The sequence below is a fragment of the Saccostrea echinata genome, unplaced genomic scaffold, assembly GCF_033153115.1.
Source record: "Saccostrea echinata isolate AGI-Se365-2 ecotype Australia unplaced genomic scaffold, CSIRO_AGI_Sech_v1 ptg000028l, whole genome shotgun sequence".
NCBI lineage: Eukaryota > Metazoa > Mollusca > Bivalvia > Ostreida > Ostreidae > Saccostrea > Saccostrea echinata.
Window position 1 is genome coordinate 389,399 of NW_026889777.1, and position 15,710 is coordinate 405,108.

Sequence of the window (15,710 nt, forward strand, 5' to 3'; positions counted from 1 at the left end):
CCGCCATCATCCATTAGATGACGGTCTTTTTACTTGTGTTCTCAATCACACATAAGATGATAACCTCTCTAGCTTGTGTTTTTCAGTTGCTGGTTACCCCGTTATAATTCTAACCACAGTGACGACTTGGATTACATATATGTCGGACCAACTCTGCTGGTGTTAGCTGTAAGACTCAAAAACAGATACTGTAAAATCAGATATTTTCGTGGGGTCAAATTTTCGAGGCTATAGGGAAAAATTTGTTTGATTTTGAGGTAGAAGTATTAAGTGGTTATATAAGTATATGATTTTTTACATTTCATGGTGGACTTGATTGCATGGGTCTCTTCATACCTCGAAAGCAATGAAATTTCAACCCCTTTAAAAATTTGAGATTGAGCTGTTTTGAATCAAGTTCAAACTAAAATAAATGACACATATGATAATATTTTTTCATGCCCCTTAATTGCAGGTAAACATGTTATTTCTAGCAACAATCATTTGGGTTTTAGTTACAAAATTAAGAGCATCAAACAGCTTGGAAACGAGGCAACTAAGGTATGAAAGAAGTTTCTAAAGAAAATCAATAAAATTTCATTAGTGAAATTTCATAATATAGACGTTAAATCCAATTTTCCAAGTAAAAACGATAAGACATTGTGTATTAACATTACCTCAAGAGAATTGTAAAGGTTTAAATGTTACAATCCCATTTTTAAAAGGCTTAATCTGAATAAGAGATTCTAAGTGAAAATAAGCTCTGAGTTGCGTTTCATTGCCTTCTGTATTGCGAAACATAAATACTTTTTTAATATTCTTTTTATTTGTTATTTTCCAGAAAAGCTGTAAAAGCCACTCTGCTGCTTCTTCCGTTGTTGGGAATTACTTATCTCTTATTTATATGGCCGCCAACTGATCACGAGGCAGTTGTAGAAGCCCACAAGTTCATTAACACCTTTCTGCAATCTTTTCAGGTGCAGAGTTTCAGTATTTATTTTCTTTTTTCTGGTATATTAATACTATCAATTCAAAAAAAAAAAAAAAATGAAAACAAAATTATCTGAGTTCACATTTTATAAAATCTCTTTTGAAATACAAGTACCTCAATTAATATTCAATTTGTCGTATTTTATCGGTTTGGTCTTTGGTTTGATGACCTGAAAAAAAATACAAAACAGGGTAGAAAAACATAAGTTTTATTACGTTCTTGAGTTTTCTTCTTTTTTAATAGATTGATCTAATTTGTTTTATTAGCTCACTTGGACCAAGGGCTCAAGTGAGTTTTTCTGATCAAAGAGTGTCCACCGTCCGTCTTACCATGTATCTGTCGTCTGTCGTCTGTAAAATCTTTTTCTTTTTCTTTTTTTTTTTTTTTTTTTTTTTTTTTTGGCATTTTCACTTCTTCTCAAGATTTTTGGATTGCTTGATTGTAATCGAGAATTTTTCACTCTTATAGAAACGTCACTATATACCAGTGAAGGACTTCAAAATTAGGCCTTTTTGCGGCACTCAGGGTCATTGAGCAGTGAGGGTTCTTTATCATGTCAACACCTACCGTGACACGGGGCCTCGGTTTTTAAGGTCTCATCCAAATGACCCGCAACTTTCACTTCAAAGTGCCGAGCGCTTGGCGAAGGAACAGTTGTTACCTATTTTTTATGAACTTAGGTCAGTCGCGGCCGTGATTCGAACACACGATCTTCCGATCACTGAGCGAGCGCGCTACCGACTGAGCTACCGCTTCTTCTCAAGAAAAACGTTGCTAATTTCAACCAAGCTGGCTTGAAGGCGTCCTAAGTAAAGGAAATTCAATTTTGTTCAACTGAAGAAACAAGTCTTCTTTTAAGAGGAGTAATTAGGAAATAGTAAAACTCTCCGTGGGGTCTTCAACTATCTTCCTCTTCCTTAAGAAACAATGGGCCAGAAAAGATAAGCAACCTCGGGTAATGCAGCTTGTTCAAATAATGGCCTCAGGGGTGGTTTGGGATACAATAATGGATATTCTATATGCGGTTATAAAAGAAAAATCGTTTTGAACAGCATGTCCATCATTAGTGATATTTATGTTAAACATCCTCAGGAAGTGCAGATTTCAGTTTGTTCAAATCACGATTCCCACTCCCACCATAGGGACAACTAGGTAATACTTGAGGTAAAAAAAAATAATTAAAACTTGTGTGTATGCTTTTATTCAAACTTTTTATAAATATGTATCCTGCGATGATGCTAAATTTGGGAATCAAATTTAACATCACATATAAAGGAAAAGGTATCTTAAGATAATCTTCTCTAGAACAGCAAAGCTACATATATATTAGTAATATTAAAATCAAATCATCCCAATGTTGAGTATATTCAAGTTCGGTTAAAAAAAAAACACCCTATACCTGTGACGGGATCTCAAAATGAGTTAAAGTTTAGGGAATAAAGAGGAAGGAGGAATCTTTTTTGAAAATCTTCAGAATACAAATTTGGGCTAAGGTGACTCAGGTGAGCATTGTGGTCAACGGGTCCTCTTTATCAAATATTACCAAAGATTTTTAGGATATTTTTGTCAGTATTTCAAACAAGTGAATATAATTAATTTATTCATTTCAGGGCTTCTTTGTCGCTTTGTTTTATTGTTTTTTGAATGGAGAGGTAAGGAAACAGTTCATACCTTAATATTCTAATTCTAAAATAAAGAAAAAAAATTGAAAGCTTGATAAAAATCCCCTCCTTTTTAAGGATTCATTTTACGAAGTGTGGGATAATAAGGAAACGTGCTAAACATGGATGCACGTTATTTACAAGTGTTTTGATTAAAAAAAATTTACTTGCAGGTAAAATCAGTTTTAAAGAAGAAATTCTCGGCATTTCGAGAAAATCGGACTTTGGCAACCAGGTATACAAAAACTTCCATCGGCTGGGCAAATGATATTACCATACACAAAGACCACATGCAACTTGCAAATGGAAAGCGAAATATGTCTGCCAATTCGCTCGACGGCAGGATGGTATCTAATAACAACAGTTGTGATGGAGATATCGAGTCAGAAAGGATGTTATAACGTCATATTTTCTCAGTCGGACGTAACATGCAAAATTTTGAAATTCCATTCGATCGGTGATCTTTCTGCTTGGTGTTATAAAATTAATTTTAGATGCTTTTGCGTGTGGTTTGATGTATAAAAATTTAAATGCCTATATCCTGATATCATTGAGCCCGCGAGAACATCGAATGGAGCAATGCTAAGAAGAATTTTACGTTTGTTAGAATATGATCTTTGCCCTATTTTGTGCGAAGCAAAGATGGACGTATAGTGTAAATGATTTTTCCCGTTGATACATTACACTATTTTTTTTTAATTTGACAGATAATATATTGAATATTTAAGCTGTTGTAAGATTAATTTTGGACATAAATGTATATTGACACTATAATTTATATTATGATCTTTTAATACTCGTTTTACGTGCTTTATGAACAATTATTTCATATTAATATTAAAAAGTTTGTTTTTATCATTGAGTTAATTGAGGTAAACATTTTGTATGAGGGTATCCATTATGTCATGTTTGTTTAACAGGAATATTAATAAATATTTCAACATGATATGCCAACAACGGAATATGTTCAAAGGAAAAAGATGGTACATGTGTACCCTTTTGGTAATATTTATTATAGTAAGTTAAGGTTTTCACTATACATGTACATGGGTTTTTGTAAAGTAGCTGGTTGAAATAATTCTACTTGTATTTCAGTTCAATAATATTTTAATTAATTATTTTTTATTTACATATTCATTTATCAATTTGCTATAAAGTGCCTCCATATATATCTACCATATTCAACATTTTGCAATAATTTTCATTAGCATTAGTTCTTATAAAAATTATATTGGAATCCCTAGGACAAAATTATCTATGTTTATATTTGATACTGTATTATGGTTTTCTTAATTTCAGTTTCTGAAATTATTTAACATTCTGACTACTGTCTTAACGCTTATATTAAGGGACACATGATAAGTTTCTAATAAAACGCATGACTTAATGAAGCCGAGATATGAAATAGGGACTCCAAGGTCAATAATGTCTAAGGAGTCGCTACTACCATTCTTATAGCAGCCCTCGTCACTTAGTTTGGTAGAGAGTGTTCTAAAGTTTCAAATGTTGATCGCCATACTTCTTATCGATTGGATGTTTAATTTCAATGAAATGAATTCTATTTTGCATATGAACAGAGAAGCCAGCAATGAGCATAGACTGACCATGTTTTGCTGCTTACTACTATCATTCCCATAACAGCTAGCGTGTCAGTTTTCTTGATCGACCATAGTAAAGTTTCAAAAATTGATCACCCATGGATTAAATGTTTGATTTCAATGGAATCGATACTACTTCGAGTATGAAACACAGAATCCTGCAACACCACTCATAATACTGATAATGGGACGTTAAACAATATACAATCAATCAATCATAATACTGACCAATCACAATGATTGGTTGTTTACGAGTTCGGCATTTCTAGTACGTAGTCAAAGTCAAAGCAGTCAAAGCCCATTTTCTGCATGTGTCATATTTGGTTTTGATTAGATATTCGTAGTACAAGGAAGAGACCTTCTAAGTACTACTATATTGATTTATTACAGTACATGTATTTGATTCAGGCAATAAAGCACTATAGTTTTTTGAACATTTAAAATTGAAATTCTAGCTTTTTTTGTCTGAATCAAACGTAATTTGCATTTTTTTAGCTATCACTTGCATATTGCACCCATGTACTAGTACTCGGGAGTGTTGTTTTATTAGTTTTCATGTAAAGGCACTTATTATTTTTATCCGGTCAATTCACAACTGAACATGAGATTTTATGAAGTTTGTTTGATGTTTAACGTCCCTCTCGAGAATTTTTCATTCATATGAAAACTCCACAACTTGCCGATGGAGAGCTGCAAATTTTGACGTATGCTCGGCACTCAGGGCCATTGAGCAGTAAGGAATCTTTTTCGTGCCAGCACCTACTGCGACACAGGACCTCGGTTTATACGGTCTCATCCGAAGGACCGGTCTCCACATCCCACAGTGGGATTCGAACCCGCGACGTAAGGATCAACTCCTTACTCCGCGACTTTAGGGCAAACGCTCTACCACTGTGCCACGCAGGCGACGATTTTAGGTGGTAAAACAGGCTCTGACCGACCATTTGTTGCTGTTTTTTATCATTCAACGTGTTTGATGCGATTGGTTGGTATTCACGGTGGTATTCGGGGGTCCTGTGTTTCATATGTAAAGTAGTATGTATTTTTTTTAAATCAACCAGCCATTCAATGAGTAATATGGTATTCAACCTGTGAAAGTTTAGGACACTTGAACAAGAAAATTGACAAGCTGTTATTAGAATGATAGTACAAATGCAGTGCTTGTAAACAATCGTTCAATGCGTTGATCAGTATTATAAGTGTATCGCTGGATCCTCTGTTTCATATGCAAAGAAGCATTCATTTCATTGAAATCAAACATCCAGTCGATAAGAAATATGGTGATCAACATATCTGAAACTTAATCACGCTCGGCCAAACAAAGTGACACGCTGCTATTGGAGTGATAGTAAATATTTTCACAAGCATTATCTAATTTAGTATGGTAATTTGGATTGTTGGGATCGGCTTTGACCGAACCCATTTGATTCCATGTTTAATCGTTCATTGAAGTTCAGGAAAGCAAGTCAGATCGAATTTAGAAAGCACGAAGCACATGAATCCTTTTCTATTTATACAGTAGCATTGTGGACTTCTAGCTTATTATCGTTTACAAAGAAATTTCAAATTTTGGAAATATTTTGAATTTTACCGTTATGATGATTTTAAAAAGTGCTTGAAACATCACTTAGCTATAACATTACATAAAATCACATTGCCTACAATTGATTTTGCACACGGCTCATAAATCGTCTGTAGTTAAGCGGGAAACATTACATACAAGATCATTCAAACTAATTTTGCGGGATACACAGACGTCGGGACGGGTGGGGGAGGGGGGGGGGGCTTAGCCCCCTGGTTTGCAGAGATAGACATAATATAGGCATTGCAAATATTGGCTTAGCCCCCTAACGTTTTTATTTATTCGTTTAGACACCCCCCCCCCCTTTTTCAATTCGCTTCCGATGCCTATTGGAGATATTCCTGAACATAATTTATAATCCTGTTAATAAGAAAAAAGTCGTTTACAAAATGTTCATGCATGAATAGTAAAGTATTATTTCCTTTCAACTTTAATTAAGAATTCTGTAAAACAAAATGTGTTTGTGAAACACTGATTCCTCCGTATGGCAACTTGTAGCTAAGGTTAAACTTTCTCAAATGCAAATCATATAAGTTGCTACCCAAAGTAAGGTCTCGTCTTGAGAAATATACATGTGAAATATGAAAGTCCTAGGAGCAACCATTGAATAGACATGGAAAAGGTTAAAGTTTTTCAAAAATAAGTCAAACATTAAGGTCAAATGGTCAAAATTAATGGTGCCCAAGGAAAGGCCTTCGCAAAAGAAATACACGTGTGAAATATGAAAGCTGTAGCACCAACCGTTCAAAAGTTATGGCCAATGTTAAAGTTTTTCAAAAGTAGGTCAAACTCCAAGGTCAAAGGGGCAAAATTGTTTGTATCCAAATGAAGGGCTTGTCACTAGAATTACATATGTGAAAGTCCTAGCCCTAACCATTCAAAAGTTATGGTCAAGGTTAATGTTTGGTAAACTTTTGCAAAACTGGGTCAAACTCCAAGGTCAAGGACAAAAGGTCAAATATGATGGTAGCCAAAGAAAGGTCTTGTCAGAAGAAATATACATGTGAAATATGAAAGCCATAGCTTCAACCAATCAAAAGTTATGGGCAATGTTAAAGTTTATGCGGACAAACAGACAGACGGACGGACAGGGCAAAAACTATATACCCCTGAATCTTTGATACGGGGGCATAAAAATGATAATTAATTTATCTTCAGAGTTATTTATCTTTTCAAATGTTTATCCTATTTGATTTCATGTCTCTTATCCCATTCAAAAAGAAAAAAGTCCACATTACATTTTTCGTTCTTTTTTCCAAATAAAAATATTTCTTAGGGCCAACATAATGTGTGTGGTCATACTTTTTCATGTAACAACAATGCCGTATTAAAATTTGTTCTAGTATTTTTAATATGGAATATTTAGAAAAACATGTTTATACGGCTATCCTTTAAAAGTCGTAATCAGTTGAGAAATAATGAGAAATTAAAAATAATTATATGTATGCTCATAGAAAAACAAGATGTGTTTTTGAAACACTGATGCCTCCGTATGGCAACTTATAGCAAAGGTTAAACTTTCTCAAATGCAAATCAAATATGTTGGTACCCAAAGTAAGGTCTTGTCTAGAGGAATATACCTGTGAAATATGAAAGCCCTAGCAGCAACCATTGAATAGATATGGAAAAGGTTAAAGTTTTTCAAAAGTAAGTCAAACATCAAGGTCAAATGGTCAAAATTAATGGTGTCTAAGGAAAGGCCTTCTCACAAAAAATATACTGGCGAAATATGAAAGCTGAAGCACCAATCGTTAATAAGTCATGACCAAGGTTTAAGTTTTCAAAAGTAGGTCAAATTCCAAGGTCAAGGTCAATGGACTACAATTGTTGGTATCCAAAGGAAGGTCTTGTCATAAGGATTACATATGTGAAGTAGGAAAGCCCTAGCACCAATGGTTGAAAAGTTATGACCAAGGTTAAAGTTTTCCAAAAGTAGGTCAAACTCCAAGGTCAAGGTCAAAGGGGCAAAGTTGTTGGTATCCAAAGGAAGGTCTTGTCAAAAGAAGAAAAGACATATGTGAAGAATGAAAGCCCTAGCACCAACGGTTCAATAGTTATGGCCAAGGTTGAAGTTTTCCAAAAGTAGGTCAAACTCCAGGGTCAAGGTCAGAGGGTCAAAGTTGTTGGTATCCAGAGGAAGGTCTTGTCACAGGGGATTACATATGTGGAGTATGAAAGCCCTAGCACCAACGGTTCAATAGTTATGGCCAAGGTTAAAGTTTTTCAAAAGTAGGTCAAACTCCAAGGTCAAGGACAAAGGGTCAAAGTTGTTGGTATCCAGAGGAAGATCTTATCACAGGAATTACATATGTGAAGTATGAAAGCCCTAGCTCCAATGGTTCAATAGTTATGGCCAAGGTTAAAGTTTTTCAAAAGTAGGTCAAACTCCAAGGTCAATTGGTCAAAGTTGTTGGTATCCAAGGAAGGTCTTGTCACAAGGATTACATATGTGAAGTATGAAAGCCCTAGCTCCAACCGTTCAAAACTTATGGCCAATGTTAAAGTTTTTTTTCAAAAGTAGGTCAAAGTGGTATTCAAAGGAATGTTTTGTCACAAGCATTACATAGGTGAAGTATGAAAGTCCTAGCACCAATGGTTCAAAAGTTATGGCCAAGGTTAAAGTTGGGTAAAATTTTGCAAAACTGGGTCAAATTCCAAGGTCAAAAGGTCAAGTATTGTGGCACCCAAAGAAAGGTCTTGTCACAAGGAATACACATGTGAAATATGAAAGCCATACCTCCAACCAATCAAAAGTTATAAGCAATGTTAAAGTTTTTGCGGACAAACAGACAGACAGACAGCTAGACAGACGGACGGACAGGGCAAAAACTATATACCCCCGAATCTTCGATACGGGGGCATAAATACGATAAAACGTAATTGTTTGGGGAAAAGATAAAGAGGAACAATCTTAAAGGCGACATGACACTACTTAAAGAGTGCACTTTATGGCACAGAATGAAAAATACGGGCGGTTCGAGAGGTGCCTTGATTCTTTTTAAAGAAATTAAATGTAAGTATGATTCTTTTTAAATGTCAATCTTAGATGACACCGTGTATAATGTACGTGCTTCTAGCAATTTTATACATCTGCATCCCAAAAATGCCCTTAACTGCTGATAAGAACTATCCTAGGGTTAGGATGGTGATGCATCGAAAAATGGGCCAGTTCACTAGTATACTGACACTTTGGATTTCAAATATTTGGTTCAAACAAAAATTTACTATAATTAACTCTAGTAAATACTTTGATTTACTATGAAACTCAGGAACTTTTTTGGAGATCTCAAAGTTTAAAATCGCTTACATTCGGTAACAGTGATGTAAAATTTGGAAATAATATGTGAATATACAAGTATTAGTTCCATTTGATATCTAAAAAAAATGTGCATGTATGAATTGGAGAGCATAAAATGTAGCAATCTGAAATCCAAAGTAAAAATACTTTGATTAACTATAATAAAAACTTTGATACTATAGTAAGCTATAGTTTAGCATAGTTAACTACAGTTAACTATAGTATTTTTTTGTTAGGGATATTAGAAAAAAAGGTCATGGTAAGTAACATACAGGGTGACATTAAGAAGGTAATGGCGTATATGTGTATAACATGTACTTTCAAAGAGGACGCATTTTTCTTTCTCGTTGAAAAGAATGTTGACCTCTGCAGAATGTTGACATGTGTGAAATAAGGTGCCGAGGAGGAGCAAGCATCCCTTGGAGCCCTCTGTACTGATCAAGTGGTATGATCGTTTAATTCAACTGAAAATTTTTACTGAAGCTATTGGTTGATTTTCTACAGAAGATAAAACGACCATGGAATTGGCAAAATGCTGAATTAAAAATAGATTTTTGATAGTCTTGCCACATCAAATTATTTGTCAGTTGTCTTTCTCGCTTTAAAAAATTGATCCTACTCAAAGCATATTTTAGAGTACCCAATAAGTTAATGGACCTACATGTAAACAGCATACACTGGTAATAAATAAATGGAATATTACAACATACACTATACCGGATCCTGTTAAAGTTCTCTTCCCGTTCGTATGATTATTCTACTGGATCAATTACCATTTGCGCAATTATCCTATTCAAAAATGTCGTCACAATATGAAATGAATGGTGAAGGAGAGCTTTTAAATCTTCTATTAAAAAAAGACTTCAAGTTGTTAGTTTAGAAAAACGATATTTCTTTATACGCAAGCCTGGTCAAGCTCTTATTTAGATAAAAAAAAAATTGCATTTATATCAAAAGTCACCTAGCTGGAAGTAGTTGATAATTCTATCAAACAGCAGTTCTAGCCCCTAGCAATATACTGATGAATAAAAACATTTTCATTTATTTCAATTTATTACATTATTTTATTTCAACATTTGCGTTATTTAAGTTTCTACCTTCTTGGATACTTCCTGATAATTTTTAGTCAACAGCAAATAGGGCTATTTTTTCATAGAGACTTCCGTTGTGTTTAGGTCTTTGTATTATAAAATCTTTGAGTCTGTATCATGTACACAAAACAATCAAAATTTTACATAGAGACTTGAGCATGTATTGTTAACTGATTGTACAGTATTAATAATTTTAAGGTGTTTTCCCCTTCTTTTTCAAATAATTTATTCAAGCTTAAAGTACATTCATCTTAAAAATATTCATTTAAAACAATACATACAGATAACGTTAAACAAAAGCAACCTTTAGCTTTGGTAAAAGTATTATTTGGATCCACCAACGGTGACCTACATATATCTAGGTCACGGGTCGTTAATTGTCATCCTACACAGGAACAGTTCAAGTCGTAGCTGTTGCATGAGCTGTATCGGTAACATTTGTCAGACAATTGGTCGGTAAGTATTGTACTGTAGTCACACTCTTTAGAAGTACTTTAAAATTTCATTTTAAAAAAATGAATAGGCCTGTTTTGCGATCCTTTGTATTATTCAGCGGTTACACTAATAGATATCAAACAAAACGAAAGTAGATTTCATGAATGAAATTGATTTTGCTGTTTTAAGTTCTTATTTATTGGAATTTGTTTTTAAAAAATCAATTAAAGTTTTGTAAATTAGGCCCATGAATGCCTATCGTACATTTATTGCTAGATAGATATTCCTGGATGGTAGATCTAAACAGTGACAGTGGCGGATCAAAGACTATTTTCAAAGTTATCAATTATGATTGTCTCTCCTTGCTGTTAGTATTTAACACGAAATCTCGAATACCTTTTTAGCTATGTGATTAGACAAAATCAGTGTATTATTTTCTTGTTGAAAAATCTCATCAGATATGCTTTGTCAGGACAATACAATAAAACCGAACATGTAGAAAATAATTTGATTATCTGATTTTGCTCCATTTAACAAATTTATAATATTTAACATGTAGGTTGGTGTTTTAGAAGGAAGTATAAGATTTTTACGATTTCTCTTTAAAGTTGGAAATTTACAATTCATATTTAGAAACAAATAATGTTAGAATTTCAAGGGATAGATGTATCATGCAGCAAATAAAAGTGTCACGTAATGTGCAAAGTCAGTTTTTTGTGGATTTAAAGATAGGGGCCCTATGGGCTAAACAACGTCTCTAAAATGGGCTAAACAACGTTTCTAGAATGGGCTAAACAACGTCTTTAGCTCTTTGTCACACTGGCTTGACCTCTGAGGTCGGATCTTAAATCAAGGTAAGAAAAAAACATAATGAATACTTAAGTAGGTACATCCTACAGATGTATGTGCGATGAACGATGGATTTTAAGCGAGGAGTACATAAAAAAAATTCAGGAACACATTAACACACATAAACAGTAGAATGAACAAGGAACAGAGAAGGAAGGGGATTTTCATACTACTCGTATTCCAGTTTAACAACCCGTTTCATAAACTTTGCACGTGATTTTCGACATTTTACAACCTCTTTTTCTATTTTGTTTTCTTTTCCTCATGAACGAAGATATCGGTACAGTCAAATAAGACTCTAATTTAACTGCTTCCTTAAAAGGTTAACTCATGTTAACAGTATATACTTACATTTAATTTCTTTAAAAAGAAGAGTATTTCCAAATCATTGTTTTACATGCAGAACCTACTTCTTGTCAACTATACAGTGTATTATATTTTTATCAGCAGCATATCAGGGGAGAAAGCAAGTAATGTGTAATGGACCATTTCAGAGTGAAAAACATGAAAAAAATAATTGTTCCAAATAGCAGAACGAACATCATAATTCTCTAAAGGACATATCAGTGAACTTGAAAACAAAGAATTGTCCACAAATCTGGTATCGTTAACTTTTTACAACAATATCAAGATACCATTGATTTTAAGGTAACGTTACGGAAGTTAATGCTTGATCAAGCCTGATTATGTTTTAAATAAAGCTGAATTTGACCAATTTTTCGTTTCTGATGTTCAGTAAAGAACGCTAAAGTATGATCCATGAAGTCTCACATGAACCCGAATTTAAATTAAATTTTTGGGGAAAATATCGTTACGGGAGTTAATCGTTACGGAAGTTAATTCCCAGCAATAAAAGTTAAAATTCTCTTCAATAGTTAAAATCAAAGTTTGTTTTAGGATATTAAACAAAAGTATGAAGCGTTTCGCTCCCAAAATAATAAAATATTTTATACCTTTAATGCAAAAACTTTCCTGAATTACCGTTACGGAAGTTAAATTGTTAAGAGAGACAAATGTTTTTGTCTAATTCATTTTGTTATGTCGAAAATGTAATCGTCTAAAATAGCTGACTCGCAACTAGAATCGATGATATAAGGTTCCGTGGTCACTTTCAGATAAGTGTCAGTTCTTTTTGAAATCTGCATTCTATGTGTGAAATTTAAAACAAAATCGTTACGGAAGTTAGACATTTTTTAACATTCATTGCAATCTATTCGGAACGATTTTACGGCTGAAAATTTCATCTTGAAATTTGTAAATAAATGAAGCGACATTAAGATTTGCAGTGGAATACGTTTTTCAACATTACATTATGTTGATATCAAAACTTGAACTGCATATATATCGGTGAATATTTACAAAACCTTGCGTGTATGTTAAGTTTTAAAGTTGAAATCGACAAAAAAATTCTTAATTGGTCATCTTTTTGTAGAATGACTGTGTTAATTCTCTATTGCACTAATTTATGATAGAGCTTATATATTAAAAAGGACTTCGTGCTAACTTTTGAGTGCGCTAATTTATATACGTTTACAATATCTTGATTTTACAGAATCTGAAAAAGGATGTCAGCAGGACAATGGCAGCATTACAAGGAGTGTGATCGATGTACTGGTGACATTAAGGAAGCTGTGCAGTGGCACTGCACCAAACACAATCTTAATCTTTGTGATACTTGCAAAGACACTCACAAGACAAACCAATGTAATATCATCCGGTACGGTGATAAATTCAGGGAAAATCTGAACCCCAACCCAGTAGTGGCCAAGGAAGTCACGTGTCCTTTTAATTTTCTGAGAGATATTGGAAGCGGTAGTCACGACCAGTTCTGGATTTTGAGTTCAAGAAGTAAAGATCTCAAACTTGTGAATGCTGAAGGCAAAGAGTTGAAAAACGTGACAACTTCTGATCAGCCATGGCGTTTGGCTGTGTCACATGACCGGAAGTTCTTTTTTTATACAAATATCAGAGCAAAGGTCGTTATGAAAGTGGATGCAAAATCAGGAAGAATAGCGAAGATGTTTTCTACAGGAGAATACGAGCCCAGGGGGATAGGTGCATGCAGATCTGGGGATCTTTTAGTATGTCTCTACAGCACTAGCAGCAGTAGTGGAAAAGTTGTTAAGTATGATCAGAACGGGAAAGAAATTTTGGAAATAGAGTACGACCAAAATAGACGAAGAATTTACATGAAACCACAATATGTCATAGAAAACAAATATGGCAGAATTTGTGTTTCCGACTATGAAAGGCGCGAGGTCATTTTAGTTCAAGAAAATGGGGAATTTCTTTTTTCTTACGACGGAAATAAGGCAAAGGGTCTTGTAGAACAGTTTGTACCTGAGGGTATTGCTACAGACAGTCGAGGAAATTACCTCGTCGCTGATTACTGGAATAATACCGTGCATGTCATTAAAGATAACGGAGCATTCGTTTGCTATTTACTGTATGGGAAAATCGAGGGTCCTACAGGCATTGCGATAGACGACAGAGACCAGCTTTGGGTCTGTGAATACAGCACAAGTAGTGGAGTCGTCAAGGTCATGTCGTACCTTCAGTAGTATTACGGTGAGCCGTTAATGTCTGAATTTAAAGTGTGATTTGAAAGTGTACATGTCAATGTATGAGTTACATGTTAACAATGGGATGTTTTTCATATACTTTATATTCTTTATATATATATATATATATATATATATATATATATATATATATATATATATATATATATATATATATATATATATATATATATAAAATAAAATCAAAAAGTAACGTTTTGTTTTTTCTTTCTTTTGCAATTTAAGTCTGCATACACATTGTCACCATTTAAATAAATGTGAAAACATTTCTACATAAAAATGTGTACATCTCAAAGAGAAATATGAATTAATCTTTCAACAGAATCTCCAATAATATGCTTCTATTGATATATCTCTAGTTCTCTACTGATCCTTAAATATCATGCTAATAAATAAATAAAAATATGTTTGCCTCTTTTATTTGGCACTTGTGAAACACATCAATTGTACATTGCGATGATGAATAAACTGAAATAAACATTAGTCGAGTAAAAACAGCCCTCTAGCTTTCTCTGTTTTTGTCGTGGAGTGGGAGCAGAGGCAAAGAACAAGAGGACTGATTTTAATAAGACTAAATAAAAACTCTAAAGCCAATAAATTAAAGGTCAAGAAAAATGTCGCTGGCCAAAATTTGGGTATACATGCATTTATAATTTTCTTTCACAATGATTTTGAATTTTTTTTTTACATTATGCATGCTAAATTACGCCCTTTTTCGAGATAAAAAGAGTTAAAGACAATGTTTGAAATTCTACAGCACAAAATTCTTTCATCTCTGGCTGTGTTCTCAAATTTGCTTTTACAAAGTACTAAATGTATTTCTGATGATTTTTCTTTTCTTGGATACTTCTTTACTAAATGACAATCATTGAACAGCCCCAAAATTTCAACATTTTGTTCTATTGACAGACATCAAAATTTAAGTGTGTTTTTATAACGTTAATGACATCATGACATTAAAAAAAATTCTAACTTTTTTTTACATCAAAAAAATTCTTTTTTTTACTATGATTAAAATTAAAGACTTTACAGGCAATTGCAATGGGGTCAGATATATATATATATATATATATATATATATATATATATATATATATATATATATATATATATATATATATATATATATATATATATATATATATATATTTGATTCCCCATTGTGGCCCAACCTACCCTCGGGGGTCATGATTTGAACAACTTAGAATCTACACTACCCAAGGATACTTCCATATATAGCTTTTCTGGCCCAGTGGTTCTTCAAAAGAAGACTTTTAAACATTTTTCTCATTTGTTTCAATTTTAAACTTTGATATCCTATTATTGCTCCATGCTACCCCCCGGGGGTCATGATTTGAACAATTTAGAATCTACACTACCCCCGAATGCTTTGATAGAAGTTTCAGGTTTTCTTGCCCAGTGGTTCTTGAGAACATGTTTTAATGACCCCACCCTATTATTGTCATATCTTGATATCTCCCCTTGTAAGAGGGCTTGGCCCTTCATTTTAACAATCTAAACTCCCTTTACCCAAGAATGCTTTGTACCAACTTTGCTTAAAATTGGCCCAGAAGAAGTTAAAGACGGACGGATGGATGGACAGACGGACGGACGACGGGCAACAGGTGATCAGTGAAGTTCACT

General features: G+C 33.7%; 2 protein-coding genes across 3 annotated transcripts in view; both read left to right on the top strand.

The window, feature by feature from the left end:
- The window catches only part of LOC133193601 (corticotropin-releasing factor receptor 1-like), a 74,494-nt gene extending 70,775 nt beyond the window's left edge, over window positions 1–3,719 (top strand). Inside the window, exons 8-12 of one of the 2 annotated variants that reach the window (XM_061329563.1) lie at window positions 87–168; window positions 455–540; window positions 821–956; window positions 2,581–2,622; window positions 2,805–3,718. In XM_061329563.1, coding sequence (XP_061185547.1) covers window positions 87–168; window positions 455–540; window positions 821–956; window positions 2,581–2,622; window positions 2,805–3,032 — 574 coding nt within the window. In that variant the 3' untranslated portion in view covers window positions 3,033–3,718. Of the gene's footprint in view, window positions 1–86; window positions 169–454; window positions 541–820; window positions 957–2,580; window positions 2,623–2,804 lie in introns of both variants that reach the window. The other variant, XM_061329562.1, reaches the window with a different exon arrangement.
- A 6,861-nt stretch (window positions 3,720–10,580) lies between these two features.
- Window positions 10,581–14,124, top strand: LOC133194000 (uncharacterized). The gene is made up of 2 exons (XM_061329911.1): window positions 10,581–10,656; window positions 13,037–14,124. Exon 2 carries the CDS (start codon window positions 13,050–13,052, stop codon window positions 14,043–14,045), a length of 996 nt encoding a protein of 331 aa, XP_061185895.1. The 5' UTR covers window positions 10,581–10,656; window positions 13,037–13,049; the 3' UTR covers window positions 14,046–14,124.
- The last annotated feature ends 1,586 nt before the right edge of the window (window positions 14,125–15,710 follow it).

What these genes read in the sequence shown, in the direction of transcription:
- LOC133194000 (XM_061329911.1), top strand. Translation starts at nt 13,050, where the DNA reads ATGTCAGCAGGACAATGGCAGCATTACAAGGAGTGTGATCGATGTACT.